General features: G+C 47.0%; 1 protein-coding gene across 1 annotated transcript in view; it reads left to right on the top strand.

Moving 5' to 3' along the window:
- ZBTB7C (zinc finger and BTB domain containing 7C) overlaps positions 1–22,603 on the top strand; it is a 128,132-nt gene that overhangs the window by 17,697 nt on the left and 87,832 nt on the right. Inside the window, exon 2 of the mRNA XM_027656163.1 lies at positions 17,425–17,521. Within this exon, the coding sequence (XP_027511964.1) occupies positions 17,470–17,521 (52 nt within the window). The 5' untranslated portion in view covers positions 17,425–17,469. The remainder of the gene's footprint in view (positions 1–17,424; positions 17,522–22,603) is intronic.

The following is a 22,603-nucleotide window of genomic DNA, read 5'->3' as shown; positions in this document are numbered from 1 at the left end:
TTTTTAAAAAAACCTCCTTGGTGCTTCTATCTGCTTGATGGTGGATTGTGGGGGGAGATGAGGCAGCTGGAGCTTGGGTGGCTTCCCGACTGGAACATCTAGGCATCACCTCAGAGCTCCTGTGCTGGGAAAAACGATCCAGCCAGTGCTGTGCAAGGCAAGGTGGTGCTCGATGGGGAGGATGCTGAGGTTTGTCCTGGTCTTTCCTCGATAACTGTCTTTCCCCAGGGTGACTGCAGGACTTGAATTCCATTTTGGCAGCTCTGGCTCCTCACCCTGCTACCTTCAAGGGCTACATCTTCCCTGGGAGAGGTTTGCACTGTGGTGATGATGGTGAGATCCCTTCTGGTCCTGGGTTGTGCTCCTGCTCCTCAGCAATCAGGTCCCAAATGCTCAGTGTTCTCCAACAGTGCTGGTTTGCAGGACTTAAGATTTAACCAGCAGCATTTGTCCCCAGAATGTTGTCTCACCCTGGGTAATACTGAGGGAGGTTATGTGTGGATACCAGGAGGAGATCCCTGAAAGTGTTTTGAAGCTGAGGGGGGAGAGGGGAGGAATAAAATAGCAATAAGAGAGTGTTTGTCCCCCCAGCCAGCAAAGCAGGATTAATGAAATTCTGCAGAGGGCGGGCAAGGGCACAGTCAGCAAAAAATGGATCTGGGTGGCTGTAACATAAATATTGAGGGGAATGGAGGAAGCTGGAGACAATGGCCTGCCCTGTGTCGAGCACTGCGATTTAAGGCTGCAGTGTCCTGCTCTGGAGAGCAACCTCTGCACGTGTGTGTGTGCACACTTGGGCACAATCACAGGAGCACAGAATGGTTTGGGTTGGAAGGGACCTTCAAAGTCCAGCCCCACTGCCATGGTCTGGCTGACATGCATGAGCATGAATAAAGCAACCAATGGACCCAGCGAGGTGGTTTTTGCCTCTCTCTGGAATTCACTGCCATGCTGGTCTTCCTGCAAGCTCGAGGCCAGCAAGGAGTTTGACCTTAACAGAGAAGGGATTTTTAAGGGTGTGCACCATTGTTCTAGTGCTTTTTGTTTTTGTGTTATTATTAAAAATACAGGAGAGCATTTTCTGTAACACACACTCGCTGTTTCATTAGCTGGGAGCAGGATTAGCTCAGCACTGGCTGTATTTGCAGCCCCTGCCAGCCTCAAAGGCCCTCATTCAGTATCCACTTTGTCTCAACAATTAGCAAGACGAAAGAGCATCTGGCATGCAAATTGTATAGCAGGACAAATGCCCGATGTGAGGTCCTGCAATGGCAACCAGTGGTTCAAAACAAACAAACAAAAATATCTCTTTCAGTCAAGAGATCTGCTTTTGAGTTGCCTCCAAATGCCTGTACTTTGACACAATAAGGTTTTTTTCCTCGTGGTGTCCCTCCAGAGATGGGATGTGCAGCAAGAAAAGCTGCTCTGCCGTGTGTGTCATGAGTTAATTACCAACTCCTGATCAGGTCTGGTCTATCTGTCTGACAGGCCATGTCTTGGCTGTCATTGTGGAGTGGTGCAACATGGTGATAAAGCTGAACCCACTTGTGCTTGCAGGTTGCCCAGAGAAGCTGTGGCTGCCTCTGGATCCCTGGAAGTGTCCAAGACCAGGTTGGACGGAGCTTTGAGCAACCTGGTCTAGTGGAAGATGACTTTGGAACATCTGGGCAATGCCCATGGCAGTGGGGTAGAACTGGATCATCTTTAGGGTCCCTCCCGAGCCAAACTGTTCTATGATCTTTCATCTTGTGTTAAGGAGCTCCCAAAGACAGTTCTGGAGTGCTCTGGAGGAGAATCATGGAATAGTTTGGGTTGGAAGGGACCTTAAAGACCATCTAAGTTCAACCCTCCCTGCCATGGGCAGGGGCATCTTCAGCAAGATCAGGTTGCTCAGAGCCCCATCCAACCTGGCTTTGAATGTTTTCAGGGGTGGAACCCTCCATTTCTCTGGGAAACCTGTTCCAGAGGATGGGTTGGTCTACGCAATTCCAAAGGCTGATATAATGGTCTTAAGCCCATGGTGATGCTCCTTCTTTTCAACTGGGTGAGTGTCAGGTCCTGTTGCAGAGCCCTGTGCAGGAGAAGGGGAGATCCCAAATTGCCTCTCAGCTTGAAATCACAGGTGGAGGGGAAAAAGGGCTTTTCACCCCTGTCTAGTGATCTCATGTAAGGAATGATGCTGACAGGGAACAAGCCAAGCAGCATCTTGCCCTTCTTCAAGGGACCTCCCTGTCCCCCAGTGAGAGTTGTGGGAAGGATGGCAGTCCCTACTCAGACTGCATGAGAAGAAACATTTTCAAAATTTTCTTAAAATACATGAAAAAAATAGACTTCAGGGTCAATATTGCTGAAGCATCAGTGACAGGGAGCATTGCTGGAAGAGGAGGCAAGATTTCATGGGAGAGCTTGGGCTTGGTTGCTGCTTTTATGTTTTAGTGTCCCAGGCAAGGTAGGCCCAGTGCTGGTTGCCATTTGAAGCATGTGGATCCTCGTGGTAGGGGTTGTGGGTTGTCCTTCTCTCAGCTGTTGGGACAGCTGAGGGAACAACCCTTTCAATGGAGTAAAATAAAAATTAGAGGATGACTCTGCAAACGAGTTCTGTAGGTACTTGCTTGGGAGGCAGACAGTTGATTTCTTCTCTTGAGAGTTTTCAGACATTCTCCCTCATTCAGCTTTGCTGGACAGTTTAAGGGAAAATGCTGAGAAAGATGAAATTTCCTATTCAGTCCTCCAAGTTCTTTCCCTGAAGCTTGAGGAAGGCTCCCTGACAGGTCAGTGGCAGCTCCTGCAGTAGCGTGAAGGACTCATTTCCCTCTCCCCCACAACGTCCCTGTCTCCAGACCCTGCTGTCACGGTGCAGCTGTGCGAGTGGCAAAGTGCAGATGCTCATTTTTACGAGCTGGCCGAGCCTTCTGCTGCCCCCACTCTTTGGCAGAGGAGGCTGCAGTTCCACGCACGGCATCTGCCGGAGCGCCCGGGGGGGGCTGGCAGGGCATGAAAGTGAGTTGTAAGGCCAAGAGGGAGGCAGTGGGGTGGTTCAGGCTGGATGCAGCCTCGGGAGGGCTTGGAGGCAGATCCTATCGGTTCTCCGTAGCTCCTGTTTTCCCTTCTCCGTGCCTGTTTGTGTTGGATGTCCCAGCAAATCGTGCCCTCTGCAGATGGGCTTTGACCTTGGCTGCCTCCCAGCCTTGCTTTGCTGGGGCAGGTAGAGAGAGGAGTGATTTTTTTTTTTTTTTTTTGAGGCCAGAACTGAGCCCTGAAGCATTTTCTAAATGTAATGAGGTCTGATTTAAGCCCACTAACTACCTTTTTCCACTGTTGTAAAAAAAAAAAAAAATAAAAAAAATTGATAATTTATTTTCCCAGGGTTGTGGGAAACTGCACTTACTTGAGCTTGAGGTAACTTCAGCTGAGCTTGTTGATCCATCCCAAAGCTCCTGAGTTCAGAAAATAAAAATAAAACAGTGATAACAATCCCGGTGTGCCCCATGAGAGGCAGAGCGGGGTAAATAGCAAAAGTTTGGGGAGGTTTTGATCTTGTACATTTATGTGATTCATGAAAAATAAATGCACTACAACTTTAAGGCTTTGCCTGCAGCTAAATATAAGGGTGTGCTAGCTCCACCCTGCTGCTCTGTTAGGGATACAGGCATTTATTTTTCTGGGGTGAGTTTGTTTTTTTTTTTTTTTTTTTTATTTTTTTCCCCTTCTGTTTTATTTGTTTTTGGTGAAACTCCACCATGAAATAACCAACAGTTTGAGAGGGTGGCCCTGGAACGTGCAGGAGAGGTACCCCCTAACATTCTCCCCGTGGAAAGTTAAAGGATTGGAACTTAACCAAAATTCAACCCTCACGTAAGTGCTGCGCGCTGTTGTCCGATGGGGAGATGATGATGGCAGGGATGAAGCCTTGAGACAGCAAGTCTATTTTAACCTGGCTTTCCTGAGCCCCCAGCCTGCTTGATGTTAAGCCAACAGCCAGGTTAGCCAGGGGAAGCTGAGCTTTGTGGCTTGGGCATGGTCAGCCCGTTATTTGTTTCCTAAATAATTTTTATTTTCTTTTTTTAGGTGAAAACTCCGCGTGTTGGTAAAGCTCAGAGAGGCGGCGGTGGCAGGGTGTGTTTTCAATCAGCATTTGCTCACTCTAAACTTAGTTTGTCTGGGACTTTCTGTTTTTGAAAGAGAAGTCGGTTCCATCTCCATTTTCTGTAATCATCTGCTTATTTTATTAGCTTTTTTCCGAAAGGCTGTGTTTCCCCTGGTGCCTGACCACCTGTTTTCTATGAGCTGCTGAAGGTCCGAGCTCTTCCTCCCCGTGTGCAGAGCAGATTTCTTTCAACAAGCCAAAAGAAACGACACAGCTATAGACTAAAAAGGGCAAAAAAACCCACATGCTGTGCTATTTTGGTAGTAGCAAATTATGCCTCCTACAAATTACCATTGGTTATGAACATTGTCCGTCTGTCTGGATGACAATGTCCTGCTTTCAGACCACTGCTAATACGTTTAGAATTAGGATAATACCCATTGAACTCCAAAGCAGCTCCTCTTTTCTGAGCCCTGATTTATTCCTACCAGCAAATGTCACATGCAAGTGGAATTTTTATGGCTGGATAATTCACAGACTGTTGGGCATCTTATTAGGAAGGACTCGCACTTTTTAAAAAATGACTTGAGTATTTTCTTTTAGTATTGTAAAACTATCAGTTCTCTAGATTTTCTTGCTTGCTGGCTTTCTCGTTTCCTTTTTTCTTTTCTCCTTTCTTTTTCTTTTTTTTTTTCTCCTAATCTTTCCTTTCTTTTCCCCCCCCCTTTTTTTTCTTTTTCCTTTTCTTTCTCCCCTTTCTTCCCCCTTTTTCTTCTCCCCTTTTCTTCCCTCCTTTTTTCCCCCCTTTTTCTTTCCTCATTTTTCTCCCTCCCTTTTTCTCCCCCTCCTTTCCTTACTTGCTTTTTCTTACACCCCTTTCCTCATCCTCTTCTTCTCATTCTTTCTCCCTTGCCTTATTTTTTCATATTTTTTCTCTTTTCTTTCTTTTCACGTTCTTTATTACTTTTCCCCATGTTTTTCCCTTTTCCCTTTTTGCCTTTTATTTTTCTTAGTATTATTTTTGTTTATTTTTATCTTATTTTCTCTTTTTCTTTCATTCTTTCTGGCGAAGCACAAAGTCAAACTGAGGGTTTACTCACCTTTAAATCTTAGGTTCATGAACATCAGCTCTGAAATATCACTCTGAATCCACAGTGAGGACTGCGGTGCTGTAATTACAGTAAGGAATAGATGAAGTGTGATACCTCCAGTATCACAAGCATATTCAGCATTTGATATGCCTTGCAGAGGTGATTCATGCCCATGTCTTGACCTGTGGTTGGTCTTTTTATGCAGTGTATAGTGAATGATGTTTCCAGATGTGACATTTCTTGGGAGCTCATGAGCAGGGGTGGGACCAAGGTGAAGCCCCTGGTCCTCCAGCTCGGCAGTGGGGTGTGTGTGTTTGTCTGTGTGTTCTAGGTGAATCCCAGCACAGAAAACCCAGGAGGCAGCTTTCTCGTCTCCCACAAGCCCTCTCTGGACCATACTGCCCCTTGCAGCCCAGCAAGGGCAGGTTATGCCCTTTCCAGCTGTGAGGCTCGAGAACAAATGGTGTCTTGTCCCACTTTCACACCACCCGGGGTTTCCTTTCCAGTTTTCCTGAGTCATCTTTTCCACAAATAGGACTGAAAGAAAGAGATGGGTGCAGGTTGCTTTTCTCCTTCCCTGCTGCCTGGCACATTCCCGTTAGAGAGTGTCTGGTTTGCATTTCTGCAGCATCTCTCTCCCATAACACATCTGTGCTTCCCCTCTCTGGGGTTTTCCATGCTGGTTTTCTGTGCCAAACAGAAGATGGAGGTGAGCTGCTTTGCTGACTGCCTGAGAGGAAAACAGCACTGTGGCCTCATTTCATGTTGGATGGATTCAGGCATTGCTCCAGAATGAATTCAGAGACCTATTCCTTCCTTCTCCGCCTCCCATTTCTTTCTTTTCCTTTCTCTCCTTCTCCTCATCCTCCTCTGCTTCCTTTTTTTCTCCTCCTCTCCTCCCTTTCCTTCTCCTCCTCTCCTATTTTCCTTCTCCTCCTCATCTTCTTCCTTCTGCCTTCTCCTCTCCTTCCTCTCCACCCTCTCTTTCCTTCCCCCTCCTTCCTCTCCTTCTCCTTCGTCTCCTTCTCCTTCCTTTCTCTCCTTCCTTTCTCTCCTTCCTTTCTCTCCTTCCTTTCTCTCCTTCTTTTCTATTCTTCATTTCTCTTCTTCCTTTCTCTCCTTCCTTCCTTCCTTTTGCAAGAAAGGTGTGTGAGGCCCCCATCACCGTGAAGGTGCAGAGGGCTCCGTGCACACGGGCCCACTTTAAACAGGCTTTTATCCACTGCAGGATGAGTGCAGGGTTGGCTGGGCTGCATGCTCAGATGTTCAGGAGCTGCTTTAGATGGTGTTTCAGGTCATAAAACCCAAGAGCTGTGCCTGGGAAGACAGATTGCTGCCACAGAGTAAGCAAATCTATTGAAGCCGGGCAGCCAGGTAATTAACCATGTGTGTCTGTCTCCGTCCCTCTCATGCTTTCCTGGGCAGGCTGAGAGTGGCTTGGCCATTGAAAGTAAGTCCTGTGAGGAGTGCTTGAGGGAGCTAAGGTTGGAAAATAGGAGGCTCGGGGGGGACCTTCTCACTCCCTACAGCTCCCTGGCAGGAGGGTGGAGCCAGCTGGGGGTAAGGTTCTGCTCCCACAGGATGAGAGGACATAGTCTCAAGCTGCACCAGGGGAGGTTCAGGTTGAACATTAGGAGGAATTTTATCACAAAAATGGTGATTAAATATTGGAGTGGACTGCCCAGGGAGGTGGTGGAGTCCCCGCCTTGGAGGTGTCCAAGGAATTACTGGACATGGCACTTGGTGCTCTGGGCTGGGGGACAAGGTGGGGATCAGGCACAGGTTGGACTCTGATCTTGGAGGTCTTTTCCAACCTAATTGATTCTGTGGCTCTCTGATTGCTGCCGTATCAAAGAGAGAGAGAGAGGTGGTATGTGTATGTCATGGTTTGAGAGAATTGGATTTTGGGGCTCTCAAACCATGACAGTGTAGATGGGAGATGCCTGCTACTTAAAATGAGGCCCATATGGATCCCACAGAGCTGGGACTGACATGGAACTTCTTCAGAGCCTCTGTCATTCTGAGTGGGTCAATCCCCTGGAGTAGGAGTGACTCCCCTCTCCTCTGGGTAGCTTTGGAGGAGCTGTGTAGTGATTGCTGGAATGTGGATGTGTAAATCCCTTCCTACAGGTCCCTGAACTCATGGCAATGGATAGAAATTAAAGGCTGTTTTTGTGGAAGGATTGATGAGCTGCAGCTGATATTGCTCACTCACATACCTTTTCCATCTCCTAATGGAAGGGGTGCGGTGGCCACTGGCAAATTGAGTAAATGCTCTGTAGAGCACCTAAAAAGGGATGTGTGTATGTGCTGCAGAGGGGGAGTGCACACTGATGTGAGTGTTATCATTTCTAAGAAATGGTGATTCTCCTTTGGAAAGCCTGAGTAAACACCACTTCCCGGGAGCTGCCTAATTTAAGTCATCTTTGCTCTGTTTTGTTCTATCCATTATTTTGAGCTGTCAACATTAAGTGCCACAAAGACCCTCTGAGACACTTCTTTCTTCTTGCCTCTAATAATCCCAGAAACAGTCTCTGGTCTCTTTGTCTGGGGCACTCTCTGATGGCTCTCAGTGCTCAGTTTTCTGGAGAGGAGCCACTTTGTGGAACAGTAAGATAATCAGTAAGGCAGTGCCTTAAGTCTCCTGCCCTTGAAGAGGCAGGGGAGGAGCAAGGTGGAATTGCTCCTCAATTGGAGGAGCAATTTTGGCCATCATAGTTAATGACTTCTAAGAAAAGGTTTGGTGGCAGCTCAACAAAGGCGATCCTGGCTTGAAAAAGTAGAAGCTTGTATTTAATTTGCTCCAAAATTTGTTGGGATTTAACGTGATCCTTGGAGCTATAGGAGAACAGTAAGAACTGGTGTTCAGGTCTGGATTAGGACTTGGAGTCTGAGTTCAACAGGAAGGTCCAAGCCTTTTTTTGTCAAGGCCAGGATGAAGTCCAGCAGAGATAAGTGTTGCCTGGCCTTCTTGACTGAGGAGCTGGTAGGATCCAGGGACGGGTCTTTATATGAATACCAGATCCACTAAAGAAAAGGCTGGTGGAACACCAGAGACCTATCAGTGCTTTGGATCCATCCTTGGCAGCCCTGAGCTGGACAAACATCTCCTGTGTGTCCTTGGGGATGCCTGCTTTGGGTGGGGGGTGAACCAGAATGCTTCTTGAGGATTCTTTCAGTGCTTTGATGCTTTAGCCTTTATGTCTTCCTTCAGGCCTGGGTAAGGCATCCCATGCCTAACTCAGCATGGACTTGGGGGAACTCTACGCTGGTATCTTAATTCCAGTCTCTTACTGAGGTGGAGAAACAGCAAGTGCCTCCTCCATTGCCCAAAATATCTCAAAATATCCAGCATTCCTTGTGATGCCATACTGATTTTGTGCTAAACTTTCCTTATCCTACTCGTGCTGCTGCCTTCAGCTTTGCCCATCTCCTGCCCCTTGTGCCATTGATCCAGGTCTGCCCTCCCAGTCAGACACCAGTCTGCTTGGAAAATTCTCTTTTTCAAGGGATCACAAGGCAGCTAAAAGTATCCTAATTACAACTAATGGTACCCCAACAGTGCTACACTGGAGGTTAGAAGACTGTTTCTATTTATTGGTTAAGAATGGCTCTGTGATAACCTTTTCCTAGGGATTTTAGGGAGAAAAAAGGCATGAAGATGGAGTTTGATGTGTTTCTGAGGAACTCCTTCATGCATTGCCTGTGACTGCTTTCTCGTTCAACCCTTTGGCCCTGGATGTGACATGACACAGAAAGGCACCAAGACTGCATGGTGGCAGGAGTGAGGGATGGCTCAGAAAGCAGATGAAGAAGGCTGGTATTTCAGCTTTTCTATAAGTGCGTGAAGAAGTAAGACTGTATGGTGGTAACTATTTGTTCGTGCATTAAAATACATAAATAGCGAGGAGAAAAATATCTCTCCAAGTAAGTTTTACAAGAAGAAGTAAGTTTGATTTTTAAATTTTTTGCTATGGATACAGGAGCACTGGATGATTGCTTCTGAGTCTATTTAATCTTGAAACTTGATCCTTACAGCGGCCACTGTCAGGGGCTGTTTTGCATTGGTTTTATGTTGACTGATGCTGCATTTCATCTGCCATTGCACTGCTCAGTCCCTCTGCCTGCTGCTTGGCTTTCTTGAGTCCTGCTGGAGTGTCTGATGGGTTTTTGTGGCCTCGAAGCCTTATTCAACTCTGTGCTAAGGCAGCAGCTTTAGTAATGAAAAATGAGTTTTTAAATGCTATTTATAAAAAAAAGCTGTTGGTGTAACATGATTTTTGCTCAGTCCCATATGGCTGAGGTTGTCCTGGGCTCATTAAAAAACCCACTTAAAGTGTGCTCTGCCTCTGAGGATGTCTCACAGATATCCCCTTGATGTTAGCATGGCCCTTGGATACACCTAGGGTGCTTTCCATGTAGTCTCAGGTCTGGGACTGGGAGGAAAGCTAAAAATCTAAGGAAAGCTGTTGTGACAAAATCTAGGCTTGTTTAGCCCATATGGTTGTGGAAAGAAAAGTTGCAAAATGGACCCCTGGGCAGTCCCAAAGGAAAAGGAAAAAAACCTCAGTGTGTTTCGAAGAAGGGAAAGAAAGGACTGAGCTTGAAGTGTTGAAGGCGATCTCATGGCTTTGGGATGGCGTGAGCAGTCAGTGTGGCAGCCTTTCCTCCTGCTCTGGGTGGGGCTGGCACTGAGATGGAACTGTGGTTGAGGACAGAACTCGCCCTCTGGCTTTTCTTCGGATGCGAGGAAGGTGGATTGTTTTCCAGCGATGAAATTCCCTATTGAAAAAATTGAATGCTTCCTTCTCGCTCCTGTGAATGGGATGCCTGGGAAGCAGAGCACGCTGGTTCCAATTACCAGCACAGCAAGGCCAAGTGCTGCAGTTGGTCAGGAATTTATACCTTTTCATACCTATTTGAAGAGATAAAACCTCTTTTTTTTTTATTCATTTTTTTTTATTATTATTATTTTTTCTTTTTCCATGTATGTAATGAATTCAAAACAGGAGCCCAGCCAGCCAAGCTGCTTTTGATTCATTCCCATATTAATATTTTATGTCTGAATATGGGCCTCATCGCTCAGATTAGTCAAACTTGCTACCTCAGTTGAGCCCGAAGAAATGGTCCCAAGGAATGCAGGTTTTTTTGATGGACCAGAGGGCTGGAACCCCTCTGGTCTGGAGACAGTCTGGGAGAGCTGGGGTGTTCAGCCTGGAGAAGAGAAGGCTCCAGGGAGACCTTATTGTGGCCTTTTGGTAGTCAAAAGGGGCTTGTAAGAAAGATGGGGGCACAGTTTTTAGTAGGACCTGTTGTGACAGGACAGAGGGTTTAAATTAAAAGGGGAGATTCAGACTAGATAGAAGGAAGAAATTCTTGGCTGTGAGGGTGGTGAGGCCCTGGCACAGGTTGCCCAAAGGAGCTGTGGCTGCCCCTGGATCCCTGGAAGTGTCTAAGACCAGGTTGGACGAGGCTTGGAGCAACCTGGTCTGGTGGAAGGTGTCTGAAATCCCTTCTCTCCAGACCTTTCCCTGCCTGCATGGGCTGGCCCAATTTTCAGGCTATGCTGGATGGAGCCGGTGTGAGCTGTGACTGCGGATGGGCCTGTAGGCTCCAGCTTTGCATGAAGCCTTCTGCAGATAACTGGCAGAGCACAAAGACCTCATTGAGGTGGCTGGTTTGACTACAAGTGCACACCCCTTCCAGTGCACGCTTGACGTAAGTGGTGCTGCTCCAGGACCAGGCTATTGCATCCCTTCCTGTTGATATTTAAAATAAGAGCATGCATCTCTGTTATTGTTTGCATCCCAGTGTTGCCTACAGGTCTTCAAACAGGATCCCAGCTGTCCTGCAGGGTTGCACAAAGCCTCAACAGAGCCAAAGCTTGCCCTGCAGACAAGTCTTAGAACAAGGGCAGAATCACAGGGTCGTTTAGTTTGGAAAAGCCCTCCAAGATCATCAAGTCCAACTGTTCCCCAGCACTGCCAAGGCGACCACTAACCCATGTCCCCAAGTGCCACATCCACAAGGCTTTTAAATCCCTCCAGGGATGGGGACTCCACCACTGCCCTGGGCAGCTGTTCCAGGGCTGGACGATCCTTTTGGTGAAGAAAATTCTCCCAATATCCAACTTAAACCTCCCCTGGTGCCATTTGAGGCCTTTTCCTCTTGCCCTGTCCTTGTTCCCTGTGAGAAGAGACCGACCTCCACTTAGCTACAATATCCTGTCAGGGGGTTGGAGAGCCTAAGAAGGTCTCATTGAGCCTCCTTTTCTCCAGGATCCAATGTAAGTAGCTGGAGGAGAATGAAGAAGCTGTGGTCCTGAATAGGCTGTGGGAGATGCAGAGATCCCACCACACACAAAGTAGCTTACAATATAAGGAAATGTTGCATATACATCTGTATGATTACAAAAGATTCCCATTGTACAGTTGTTCTTTGGGAGTACATGGTCGTTAGAAGTGAGCTGGAGTGGGAACACCTGGAGGGGCAGAGTTAAGGGTGATTATGCAGCCCAGCCCCAGCTTTTCTTCACTTTGGGGACCTGCACAGCATAATTTCATCATAGATTTATGTACAGCTAATTGTCATATAGTTTGATATGCAAATAAAGCCATATAAATATCAAGAGAAAGACTTAAAGCTGTGCTCTCCACTGTCATGCTACAATCCTTGCTTTTCTGGTCAGTCTAATCTCCTGGATTACTCCTTTCATCATCTTGTGTTTTGGAGACCTGGTATCCCTTTCAGAGAACACCTGTCAGACGTATATTGATTAGTTAATTTTTCTGCATGGTATGTCAACACAAGGGTGGAGAAGTCAAAGCCCTGGGGACCCAGTGAGGTGTGTGGCCAAGCAATTATTTTGGGCTAATGCAGAGATGTGAGCTGTGCTTGGTCTATAAAGGCAAAAAACAGGTTTCCTACCAGAGATAGTCCATTTATGCTGAAGACTGAACAGAAATTTTCTTGATGTGGGTAAATAGAGCATCTGTCAGAGTCAACGTTGAGATAGCACTTCCAAACTGAGCTTTCTGGATCAAGAGTGCTACCAGCAGTGGTGCTGAAAGGTGTTTAAATCTAGTTTTTAATTCAGAAGATTAAGCTTAAGTAGTTTAAAAGTGGAAGAAAGTGTGGACAGAGTCAATATTTTTATTTTGAAGGAAACTTGAAAGTGTGGAGTTGTTTTCTGGTAGCGTCAGAGGTCACACCTACCTCAGCCTGGGTGCTTCTCATCTGGTTTACACTGAGAACCAGATTTATTGGGACTTTCGTGTTGTGATCTTGGGTGAATGTCTTTTACTGTCTCTTTGAGTCTTGAATCAGATATATCTCTGCAATATCAAGAAATAGGTGTTGTGTCAGGGGACTGTAACCTGGTGTATATGCACAGCAGTTTCCTTCCAGCTGGGCTGGAGAAGAGCTGGGTGTGCTGTTTTGGGGTCAGACCCAGTGCTGGCAGTGGTGCAGTGCAGAGGAGTGAATTGAAGCCGGGAAATGCACAGGTAGATGCAGGACAGGAATTCCCAGAGGGTTCCCCAATCCCAGAGCGTGTCACTAGCATTGGAGTGTGTCTCTCCACTGGGGCAAAATCCTGGAAATCCTACTGGGGTGGGGGCCTCTCTGTCAAATCCCTCTTTGACACCTCTGGTTCTCAGAGGCTGAGGTGTTCCTGGGTTCACCAGCTGGTCCTGAGCCTCAATTCCCTGTTTTTGACTCCACGTGGTATCCATCCTGAACTACAAGGCTCTTCCCTTTGGCAATGCACACAAATTCAGTGTCCTTTCAAGGGAGTGAATTTTAGATTTCTGCAGGTTGCACCTGTTTGACTTCCACCACCTGGCTTTACCATCTCTGTCTTTTCTCATGTGTCTTACGTGGGTTTTCATTTGTTTGTTTGTGATTTTTTCTTTTTCTTTCTCTTTTTTTTTCTTTTGTTGCTGTTTTTTGTTGTTGTTGTGTGGTTTTTTTTGGTCGTTGGTTGTCCTTTGGCTTTTTGGTTGGTTGGGTTTTTTTTGTTTCTTTGGAGGTTTTTTTGGTGTTTGTTTTTTGTTTGTTTGTTTTTGTTTTTGTTTGTTTGGGGTTTTGTTTGTTTTTTGGGTTTTTTTGTTTGGTTTTTTTTTCAGTTATCTTCCTGACTTCCAGTCCTCCTGATAATGTGTTTATGAGATGTTAATGTATCCCCACAGAAGCAACCCTACTTGTGTTTTCCTTTTGGAACAAGGATTAGAAAACATTCCATATCCCTTCTTTTTTTTTTTTTTTTTTAAATTTTTTCCCCACCTTTTGATTTCTTCTCTTTTCCATCCTCCTCCTTATGACCTTTCTCCCCCTCAACCCATTCTCCTACAGGCCTGAACTCCACTGGTTCATGAGTTTTTGCAGGAGGAGAGGAGCCTGAAGGCTGTAAACTGGTCTCTGGGTGCTGTGTGTTTTCCCAGAGAAGATCCTGGGGGTGGGAGGAGGCCTGGAAGTTGATAGGTGATGTGAACACTAAAAGGAAACCCTTTTTTTTTTTTTTTTTTTAATTTCCTCTGTTGGTGGATGGTTCATGGTCTGCATCCAGATCTGGGATCCTCAGCATGGGAAAGACATGGGCCTGCTGTGGCAGGTCCAGAGGAGGCCACAGAGATGCTCCAAGGGCTGGAGCCCCTCTGCTCTGGAGCCAGGCTGGGAGAGCTGGGGGTGTTCACCTGGAGAAGAGAAGGCTCCAGGGGGAACTGAGAGCCCCTTCCAGTGCCTAAAGGGGCTCCAGGGGAGCTGGAGAGGGACTGGGGACAAGGGATGGAGAGATAGGACAAGGGGGAATGGCTTCCCACTGTCAGAGTGCAGGGTTATATGGGATATTGGGAAGGAACTGTTGTCTGTGAGGGTGGTGAGACCCTGTCCCAGGTTGCCCAGAGAAGCTGTGTCTGCCTCTGGATCCCTGGAAGTGTCCAAGGCCAGGTTGGACGGGGCTTGGAGCAGCCTGGTCTAGTGGAAGGTGTCCCTGCCCGTGGAGTGGAACTGGATGGTCTTTAAGGTCCCTTCCAACTCAAACCATTCCGTGATTCTGTGATTCGTGTAATTATTCACTGGACTTCGGTGGGTACTGAGGGCTTTTCAAAAAAAGCACGTCGTTTTGCCCTACCTGCCCAGCCAAATCATCACAGAAATGGTTCGAGGAGAAAGGGAAATGGCATTCATAGTCAGCGGGGGGTCTGGTGAAAGACCATATATCACAGGATTGTCAGTGAAGTCACGGCACTGGCAACACTGAACTAAGGGTTTTTTGCTGGGGCTCGTGTTTTCTTGGCCTCGCTCAATAAAATAAAACCTGCCAAAGCTGCAGCAGCAGCAGCAGCAGCGAGAGCCCCCGTCTATCTGTTCTCACACTCCCAGCCGCTTCTGCCTGAATTATTCATGTTCGGTAAGTGATCTGCAAACAGCTCCTGTGATCTCCCTGTGATCTGTGGGTATGCGAGACTCACCCCTGCTTAGGTCAGGGCATTTTCTTGTTTCCTTCCCCGAGGCAGGGAGTCTGTGGGAATCTCCGGATTCCTCACCGCCCTCCTTCTGATTAACCGGGCCCCGTGTGTTTATTATTTACGTGGTATGATTTGTTCAGCTGTCCCGGGCACATGGTGTTATCAGTGGATAAGTAAGGAGACTCCCTGTGAACATCTGTAGTTGTTGCCTGACAAATCCTGTTGTATAAATAGTATTAGGGAGCTGCAGAGGCTCTTGTAGGGTAAATACCCTTGTGACTCAAGGCAGCACTGCCAGCCTCTCACCCAGCTTTTCACCTGCGTGGTGTGCATCTCAATAGAGGTTTACTGGGCAGCTTTTTATATGTATAAAACATGTTGAAGATGTGTATTTAAGATGTCCCAGCTCATTGCAAGGTACTTGGACTAGATCACCACCCTAGTTTGGTCCTCCAGCTGGGTTTCTTTCAGTTTGTTTTTTTAATTTAAAGGCCCTTTCCAACCCAAATTATTCTGATTCTGTGATTCCAATATATATGTATGTATGTTTTATGTATTTGCCTGTTTTCCACAAGCTCTTTTCTGTCTTTTATTTCAAATGTTAATATTTTCTTCTGATTTGGGCATAGACAGATGTTGACAAAACTAGTGAGAAGGGTAGTTTATGGTCAGGTAGTGGGCAGGCATTCTGTGTACTTTGCTATCCATGTCATTAATGAAATGGGTTGTGTGCCTCTTCCAACATACCCAGCCCAGGTACATCTTGGATCTGCCACTCCAGTGTCATCTACTTGATCCCAGCATAATGCAATAAACCACTCTGTATTTTGGGATGCGGACTGGAATGCTTCGGGAACCCATTTCCAAGTGGAGCTGATGACCTGAGCTCTGACTCCCAGGTCCCCTGCCCCAGCTGAAGGAGTAGCCTCTGGTGAAAAAAAGTGTCATTTATGTTACCTGCTTCTGTATACTAACCCTGAGGAAGACCTGTACCTTGCCTAGGATATCCCTCACCTATGGCATCACTGGGATACAGCAGTGAGTTTGTTAAAATGTCCTGTCTCTCTGCATTCTGGAAAGAGGATTTGCTATTAAACCTTAGGGAAATTACTGGCCTTGTTAACTAGTGTAGAAGTAATGAACCACAGCAGGGTGGCTCGAGAGATTTGGGCCCTCGCTTTGTAAGGCTGCATTGTTTCTTCAAATGAGAGAAATAATTTAAGCAAACAAACGAACAAAGAATTTCTGGAAATTAAAGTACGGTACAAATGGGATGATTTGATCATCCTCTGTTTAATAGGAGCAGTGCAGCGAACAATTGCGTGGTCGACCTCAGAAATTTATCCATGGTAACCAGTCACAGGAGAGAAAAATAGACAGCCTGCCACCAACTTGGTATTAAAGTTCTATTTTCCGTTTTTTCCACAGTTGTGGGCCAGTCAGGGACTTTCCATGAGCAGTCAGCACAGCAGAAATCCCCTTCTGCTCCCTAGCAGACACTGCTGCTGGGCAAGGGAAGGTCTGATGCTGCTTTGGACTGGTTTTGGCTTTAGTGGGTTTTGGTTACAGTTTTCAGTGGGATCAGGCTGGAGCAGACCTTCCCTGCCAAATGCATCCTGCTGGGCCAGAGCTATCAATAGAATGGTTTGGGTTGGGAGGGACCCTAAAGATGATCCAGTTTCACCTTCTGCCATGGGCAGGGACACCTTTCACTAGACCAAGTTACTCAAAGCCCTGTCCACCCTGTGACTGAGGCATGCTTGTGGTGGAGTCTGGTGGAGGAACCTCACCTTTGGCTTCATCATCTCTACAAGGTGCTGGGTGTTAAATCCTCTATGGGATTTGGGGTCTGTGCAAGCCCTGCATGATCCCTGTGGCTTTGGGCAGGTTTTGCAAGAGCCCAGAGGAAGGACAGAAAGACTCTGGCAGGCTGGAGTTCATCCAGAAATAAATAAACCAGAAATACTGGGCCTTCGGGCTCAAATGGTCTGTTCCTCAAAAGACAATTTTGGAAGGGATCTCTGTGCTTTTGTTCTTCCATTAGGCAGCTGAGGAGAGAGCATTGTTTTCTTCCCCTCATCCGTTCCCCTTTTAGGGAAAGAAGGAGGACTTGGCCGCTGTGAGCCAAGCATCTCAGGGGACCTCCCAAAACAAAGGGCTGTGTGGAGGAGTCATCCTGTCCCCGTCGTCATCCTCTTCCCTGCCTTCACCCTGCACTTGGCACGGCCGTACCCGCCCGGGGCTGTCGTGCCGCGTGTCACTGCCAGCCGGGCAGGGAGCTCCGAGGGGTGTTCCTCGCCCTCCTCCCTGGAAACACAGATAACTCCTCTTATCTCCAGGTTTATTGCTTCCCGTAGACTTGCCAAGGCATCCCTGGGCTTTGCCTTGTGCCAGGGAGGTGTGTGAGCTCCGGGATGGTGTTGGCGGCATAACGTGTCCAGGTGTGGTATCTTGGATAACTCAGTGCTCCCCAGGAACGTCATCGAGGTGTTCCTGGATGTGGATTGAAGCTCCAATGGGCACATCCATCCCGGTGTAATTTTTCTCCTGTGTGCTGAAGGCATCCATCCTGGATCTGCAGAGGATGCCTATGGGTTGGAGAGCATCTCTTCAGCCATGGTCTGCGTGACCCTTGAGTTAGCTCCCCATTGTAAGGGACAATGGGGCTGGCACGTGGAGCTGGAATGTTTTTGGTTTTGTTTTTTTTTTTAAATTATAGGTTGTGTAGGTTTTTTTTGATAAATACTGGACTAAGACCAACCTATCTTATTTTGCCCAGGCTCCAAGACTGACCCTGCTGAGAGCCCCTGAGATATTGAACTCTATGAGCGGAGACCACTTGACTGCACTCAGCACCTTTCAGGACCAGGCCCTAGGTAATTATTCTAATTCTCTGTCTGGATGATGGGTGAAATTTGATGTTCTGGGTTATGCAGAAATGACATAAATGTCTGAAATGACATTTCTAGTTGTTTATCCCATGAATCTTTGTTGGTTTTTTTTTTCCTACTGAAGGTTGTCACTCTAGATTAGTATCTTGACACTACAATAATACCACTGATCCCTCAGAAATAAAAGAGTGTATCTGCTTTTTTTCCAGAGGAATCAGAATGGTTTGGGTTGAAAGGGAATTTAAAGGCCATCTAGTCCAACTCCCCTGCCATAGGCAGGGAGGCACCTTCCACTGGACCAGGTTGCTCCAAACCCCATCCAACCTGACGCGAATGTTTCCAGGGATGGGGCATCCACTATGTTTCTGGGAAACCAGAACTGCTGGGTCACCATTCTGGTAATGGTCCCCAGCTCTTCTGCGTGGAAAGCTCTCCTGAAGTTAACTCGCAGAAAGCTGTAAAAGCAAAGAAACAAGCACAACAAAAAGTTTTCACTCCCATCAGGAGCAATCGAAGGCTTGCAATAGCAATATTCGTTGGCAAGGATGCTTGTTCAGGTCAGACTTCTAAGAAGTGCTCAAAACCTACAGATTCAGGAGCCTGCTTTTAAAAATAGATCCAGCATCTGTTTTCTGCAGAAAAATAAGTTGTGAAAATCTTACTTATCTTGGTTTACAGTAGCTGCATTCTCTCCTCCAAAGCTGACATCACTGTTGTGCCTTTGAGAAATTTTCAGTCTTTGCTCCAAGGATAGGTGGAAATCAAAGAGCCTAGGACCAAACACTGTTCTGCTCTGCATCCCCATGGAGGTGCAGTGTCAGCCTCATGCTTTCCCTGAGGTGCATGGGCAGGATTTGACCCAAGATTCATTTTTTCTATCCCAGCAAGACCCACTCAAACTCAGAGCATGAGCTCTAGAGGCGAGGATCTCAGGGGTGAGTTTTGAGAGGAGTAAGGAGGAAGCCAGCAGGATGCTGTGGAAGTTACTCTGCAGCACTAAGAGTGAAAGATTTCCTGTAGGGTTGGTTTCCTGAGCGTGTTGATATTCCATATGAAATTCTCTATGCCAATAAAAGTTTCAGTCAACAGAGGGTTATAATTTTTAACCCCATCTACTGAGTTCCCCCCTCCCAGTTAATAAAAACCAGCTTTGCACTGATTTCAGCAGAGGTTAAAGCCCAGCTCCCAAGATCAGGATGGCATGAGGGCAGATGGTGTGTCACTGGCTGCTCTCCCAGAGCATCCTCTCTCCGTGTGGGAGCAGAGGGCTTTTCTCCATTCCTTGCAGCTCTGTATGGTGACATTTCAGGATCCAGGCCTGAGGACTTTGACTGGGTTGTTTCCTGTTTTGACAATCTGCATTTCAAATACTCTATACACAGCATTGTGCAGGGAATTAAAAAAACCCACAACCTGTATCCTTCTCTTGAATATTGTGGTGGGGAGCTAAGCTCAGATTTCCAATGGGGAGGGAGAAGACATGGATGGTGAAACAGGCTCAGAAAGTGAAGGAGAGGAAAGCGAAGAATGAGAAACAAGAAATATGTTCACCCTCAGGGCTTCAGTATGATACTCCTCCCCATCCACTCAGTATTTGTAGGGATGGGATGCTTCCTCAGTGCTGAAACTCATATGCTTTGTGTTTAAACTGCTGCTGTCAAAGCTTGGAGAGTAACTAAAACAAAAAGGTCTCAGGTCAAGTGGATGTTTTCCAATTGACCGGAGCGCAGTATAAATCCTGGGGAAGGAAATAACCCAACAAACATCCACCAGTCCTGTGTCTGCATCCCCTGTTCCAGTGGTGCTGGCTGCTGGTGGCAGGTCCTACAGGGACGTGCAATCCCGTGACAGAGCCGGGCAGGCTCAGCATCCTGAAACATTCTTCAGGCAGCATCCCCTTTCACAGTATGTATTTTTTTGCGCAAATTTAATGGTATCAGATCCAGATTTGATCTGGGTCAGTGATTAGGAGGATCAAGGAGTTGCTTCAGGTGAGTGTGGTAGGAGAGAAAACGCCTGCCTGTCGAGGACCTTGGGGTTGAAGCTCATCCTGAACCCCTGCAATGCATCTTCAGCTGAAGGCTGATATTTGCAAGCTCGGGGGATTTGGGCAGGTGGCACTCCTGGGGAGCGTCAAAGCAAACGTGTCTCTGCCACCACTTTGTGTCGTCGCTCGCACCGTCCCCCACGAGGTTTTTGGTGTGGCCAAATGCTCTTCCGTGTGTTGTAACCTGAAGATAGGGATTAGATAAAGGCAAAATGTTCTGGGAGCTTTGCCAAACCAAAGGCACTGAATTATTGAGAGATCTGTGTCTCGATAACGGATTTATGCTCTATAACAACTTCTGAGAGAAAACATTTTGTTTGCAGGGGCAGATTGGGATAGTCCTAAGAAATGGAGCTCTCCTTTTTGAATTGCATTGCTTTTATTATTATTATTATTTTAATAATAATAATATTTCTGCAGTGAAGCCATATATGAGAATATTATTTGTGTAGGAACTGGAAATGAGTCTGAAAAGATCAGCGTATTTTTTAAAGGCACTTTACAAGTCACTTGGCATTGGAAAAGGTACAACTATCCATCAAAGCAAGGCTTGGGGATAAAATAATTAGAAATCACACAACCATAGCAAAGGAAGATTAGTGCTAAAATTAGAAGCCATAAAGTTGTTTTTAGATTAGGCTGGAATCTGGGCAGGCTGCTTTATTGTACTGTGTTACATTAAAAAATGCCAGGTGAGAGGTGTGAATTGTCTGCATTTGGTTGTGTCGCAATGGAAACGCTGTTGTGAGTGTTAGGTGGGATGATCTATGAGATGATTTTCAGGGAAATCCTTGGGGGATGGAAGTACAATCCCTTGTGAAAGACGACCAACTGCTAAAGGAGCTGCGTTTGGTGCTGAGCTCTTCTCCCGAAGGATACCCGTAAGGTTGGTTTGTCCCTGGTTTTGTTTTGGGGTTCTAGTGGCCAGATACCCATGCTGCATCCAGAAGAATGTGGTGGGATGGCTGGATGAGGAAGGGTCTGCACCTTGGTCACAGGTGTGAGCTGGGGCCAGATAGCAACATCAGATGGGCATAGCCCATGGAGCTTCATCACTTCATTTGTCTGCTGGAACTGCTTGTTGGTGAACAGGAATGAATCCTCTATCAGAGGCAAACACAAAAATGATCAGTGGACAGGCTGGGAGAGCTGGGGCTGTTCAGCCTGGAGAAGAGAAGGCTCTGGGGAGACTTTAGAGCCCCTTCCAGTGCTTAAAGGGCCTCCAAGAGAGCTGGAGAGGGACTTTGGAGCAATAGAACACAGGGAAATGGTTTTGCACCAAGAGGGGAGATTCAGAAAAGGTAGAAGGAACAAATTGTTAGTGATGAGACATGGGCACAGGTTGCCCACAGAGGTGTACGTTCCATGTATAAATGCCTTCAGGAAAAAGTGTCTTGACACTAGAAGGCCTTCTGATGTAGCTGGAAAGGCATAACATGAGCAAAAATTAGAGGACAAGGTCAGGCACATCCACGTGTTTTCACTGTGGAGGATGCCAAGCAGAGGTCCCTGTCACCCTCAGGAAGGTGACTTCTTCAGTGCTGGTGCCTTTAAATGGGGAGTGGGGGATTCCTGGGAGAGAAACCTGAACTTTGTGGGATGTGCTGCCTAAATGTGGACACGATGAGGTGGAGCCCTTCACCTGGTCCCGCCAGAGGTACCAAATGAGAGTGTCTCAGGTTCCCCACTGGCCAGGAGGCACAGGCGCCCCCACGACCACCCGCAGCATCTTGTTGGCACACGCGTTTCCCGGTGCCTGCAGGGGGAAAGTGGAGTTGAGCAGACTGCCTGCTCCCCCCAGGATGCTCCCCGCTGTGCCTCCAGCTCAGTGAAAGCAGGACAACTCCTCGCCGACTCTTTGTAGCCCGAGAACAGAGCGTTGGAAAAGTCCGGCAGCCGGGAACTTTACTAATTCCAACTAATGACTCCAAAATACTGACTGAGGGTAACAATTGCACATCATCAAAAGGCACAGACAAAAGAAAAGCACTGTATTGTAATAGCAAACGGAGCTGAATTTGGTCTGATGGAGCACCTTTCATATTCCAAGCATTTCAAAGCCCTTTGTAGAGTAATGAGCTGCATGCTGACAGCAGGCCCCGTGGACCAGGCTTTATGTGCCCAACAATAGCTGGCACAGTTGCTGGCAGAGGACCTGCTCGTGGTGGGAGAGGGGATGGTGGCAGGGATGCTGGGGTTATCCTGTACTTTCCTGATTTTTTTTCAGTGCTGTTGGATCTCTAGCTGGCATTTGGATGGGTGCTGGAGGTGATGGGGCAAGACTTGTTGGTTTTTCAGTACTTAAAGGGGGCTTAGAAGAAAGATACAGACAGACTTTTTTAGTAGGGTCTGTAGTGATAGGACAAGGGGTGACAGTTTTAAATTAAAAGCAGGGAGATCCAAAGTAGGTATGATGAAGAAATTCTTTATGATAAGGGTGGTGAGGCACTGGCATGGAAAAGCTGTGGCTTCCCCATCCCTGGAAGTGTCCAAGGCCAAACTGGATGGAGCTTGGAGCAACCTGGGATAGTGGAAAGTGTCCCTGTCCACGGCAGGGGCTTGAAACCAGATGATCTTTAGTCCCTTCCAACACAAATCATTTTAGGATTCTGTTAAACAGGGGTGGACAAACATGCTCTGACACATATGAGAATCCCTTGGCACAGCTGAGAGTAGACCTCAGTCTTCCAGGTCACCATCTGGTCCTCTAATCTTGTGGTCCCCGTGACAGTTTCATGAAGGCCCACGTACAACTTCAGCTCTTTAATTTTAGCTGAGCCAGAATAGCATTGGTGCAGCTGTGGGGACAGATATCTTAGTCCTGAAACTATTTCTGTGGCAGGGAAGCTTCTTGTCCATTTGCGAGGAGAGGAAAAGGTTAATTTCATATTTTTTTTCCTTTTCTTTTTTCTTTTTTTTTTCCAAAGAGGAAATAAATGTACCTACCCCACCCTAAGGGGACAGCACAAATCTGTCAGCCCTTGGCGGGTGGGGGCAGGCAGCTGGGCTGCATTAAGGAA

The sequence above is a fragment of the Corapipo altera genome, unplaced genomic scaffold (assembly GCF_003945725.1).
Source record: "Corapipo altera isolate COAL_440 unplaced genomic scaffold, ASM394572v1 61553, whole genome shotgun sequence".
Taxonomy (NCBI): Eukaryota; Metazoa; Chordata; class Aves; order Passeriformes; family Pipridae; genus Corapipo; species Corapipo altera.
Note: the sequence above shows the minus strand (reverse complement) of the source record. Positions and strands in the feature narration are given on the sequence as shown.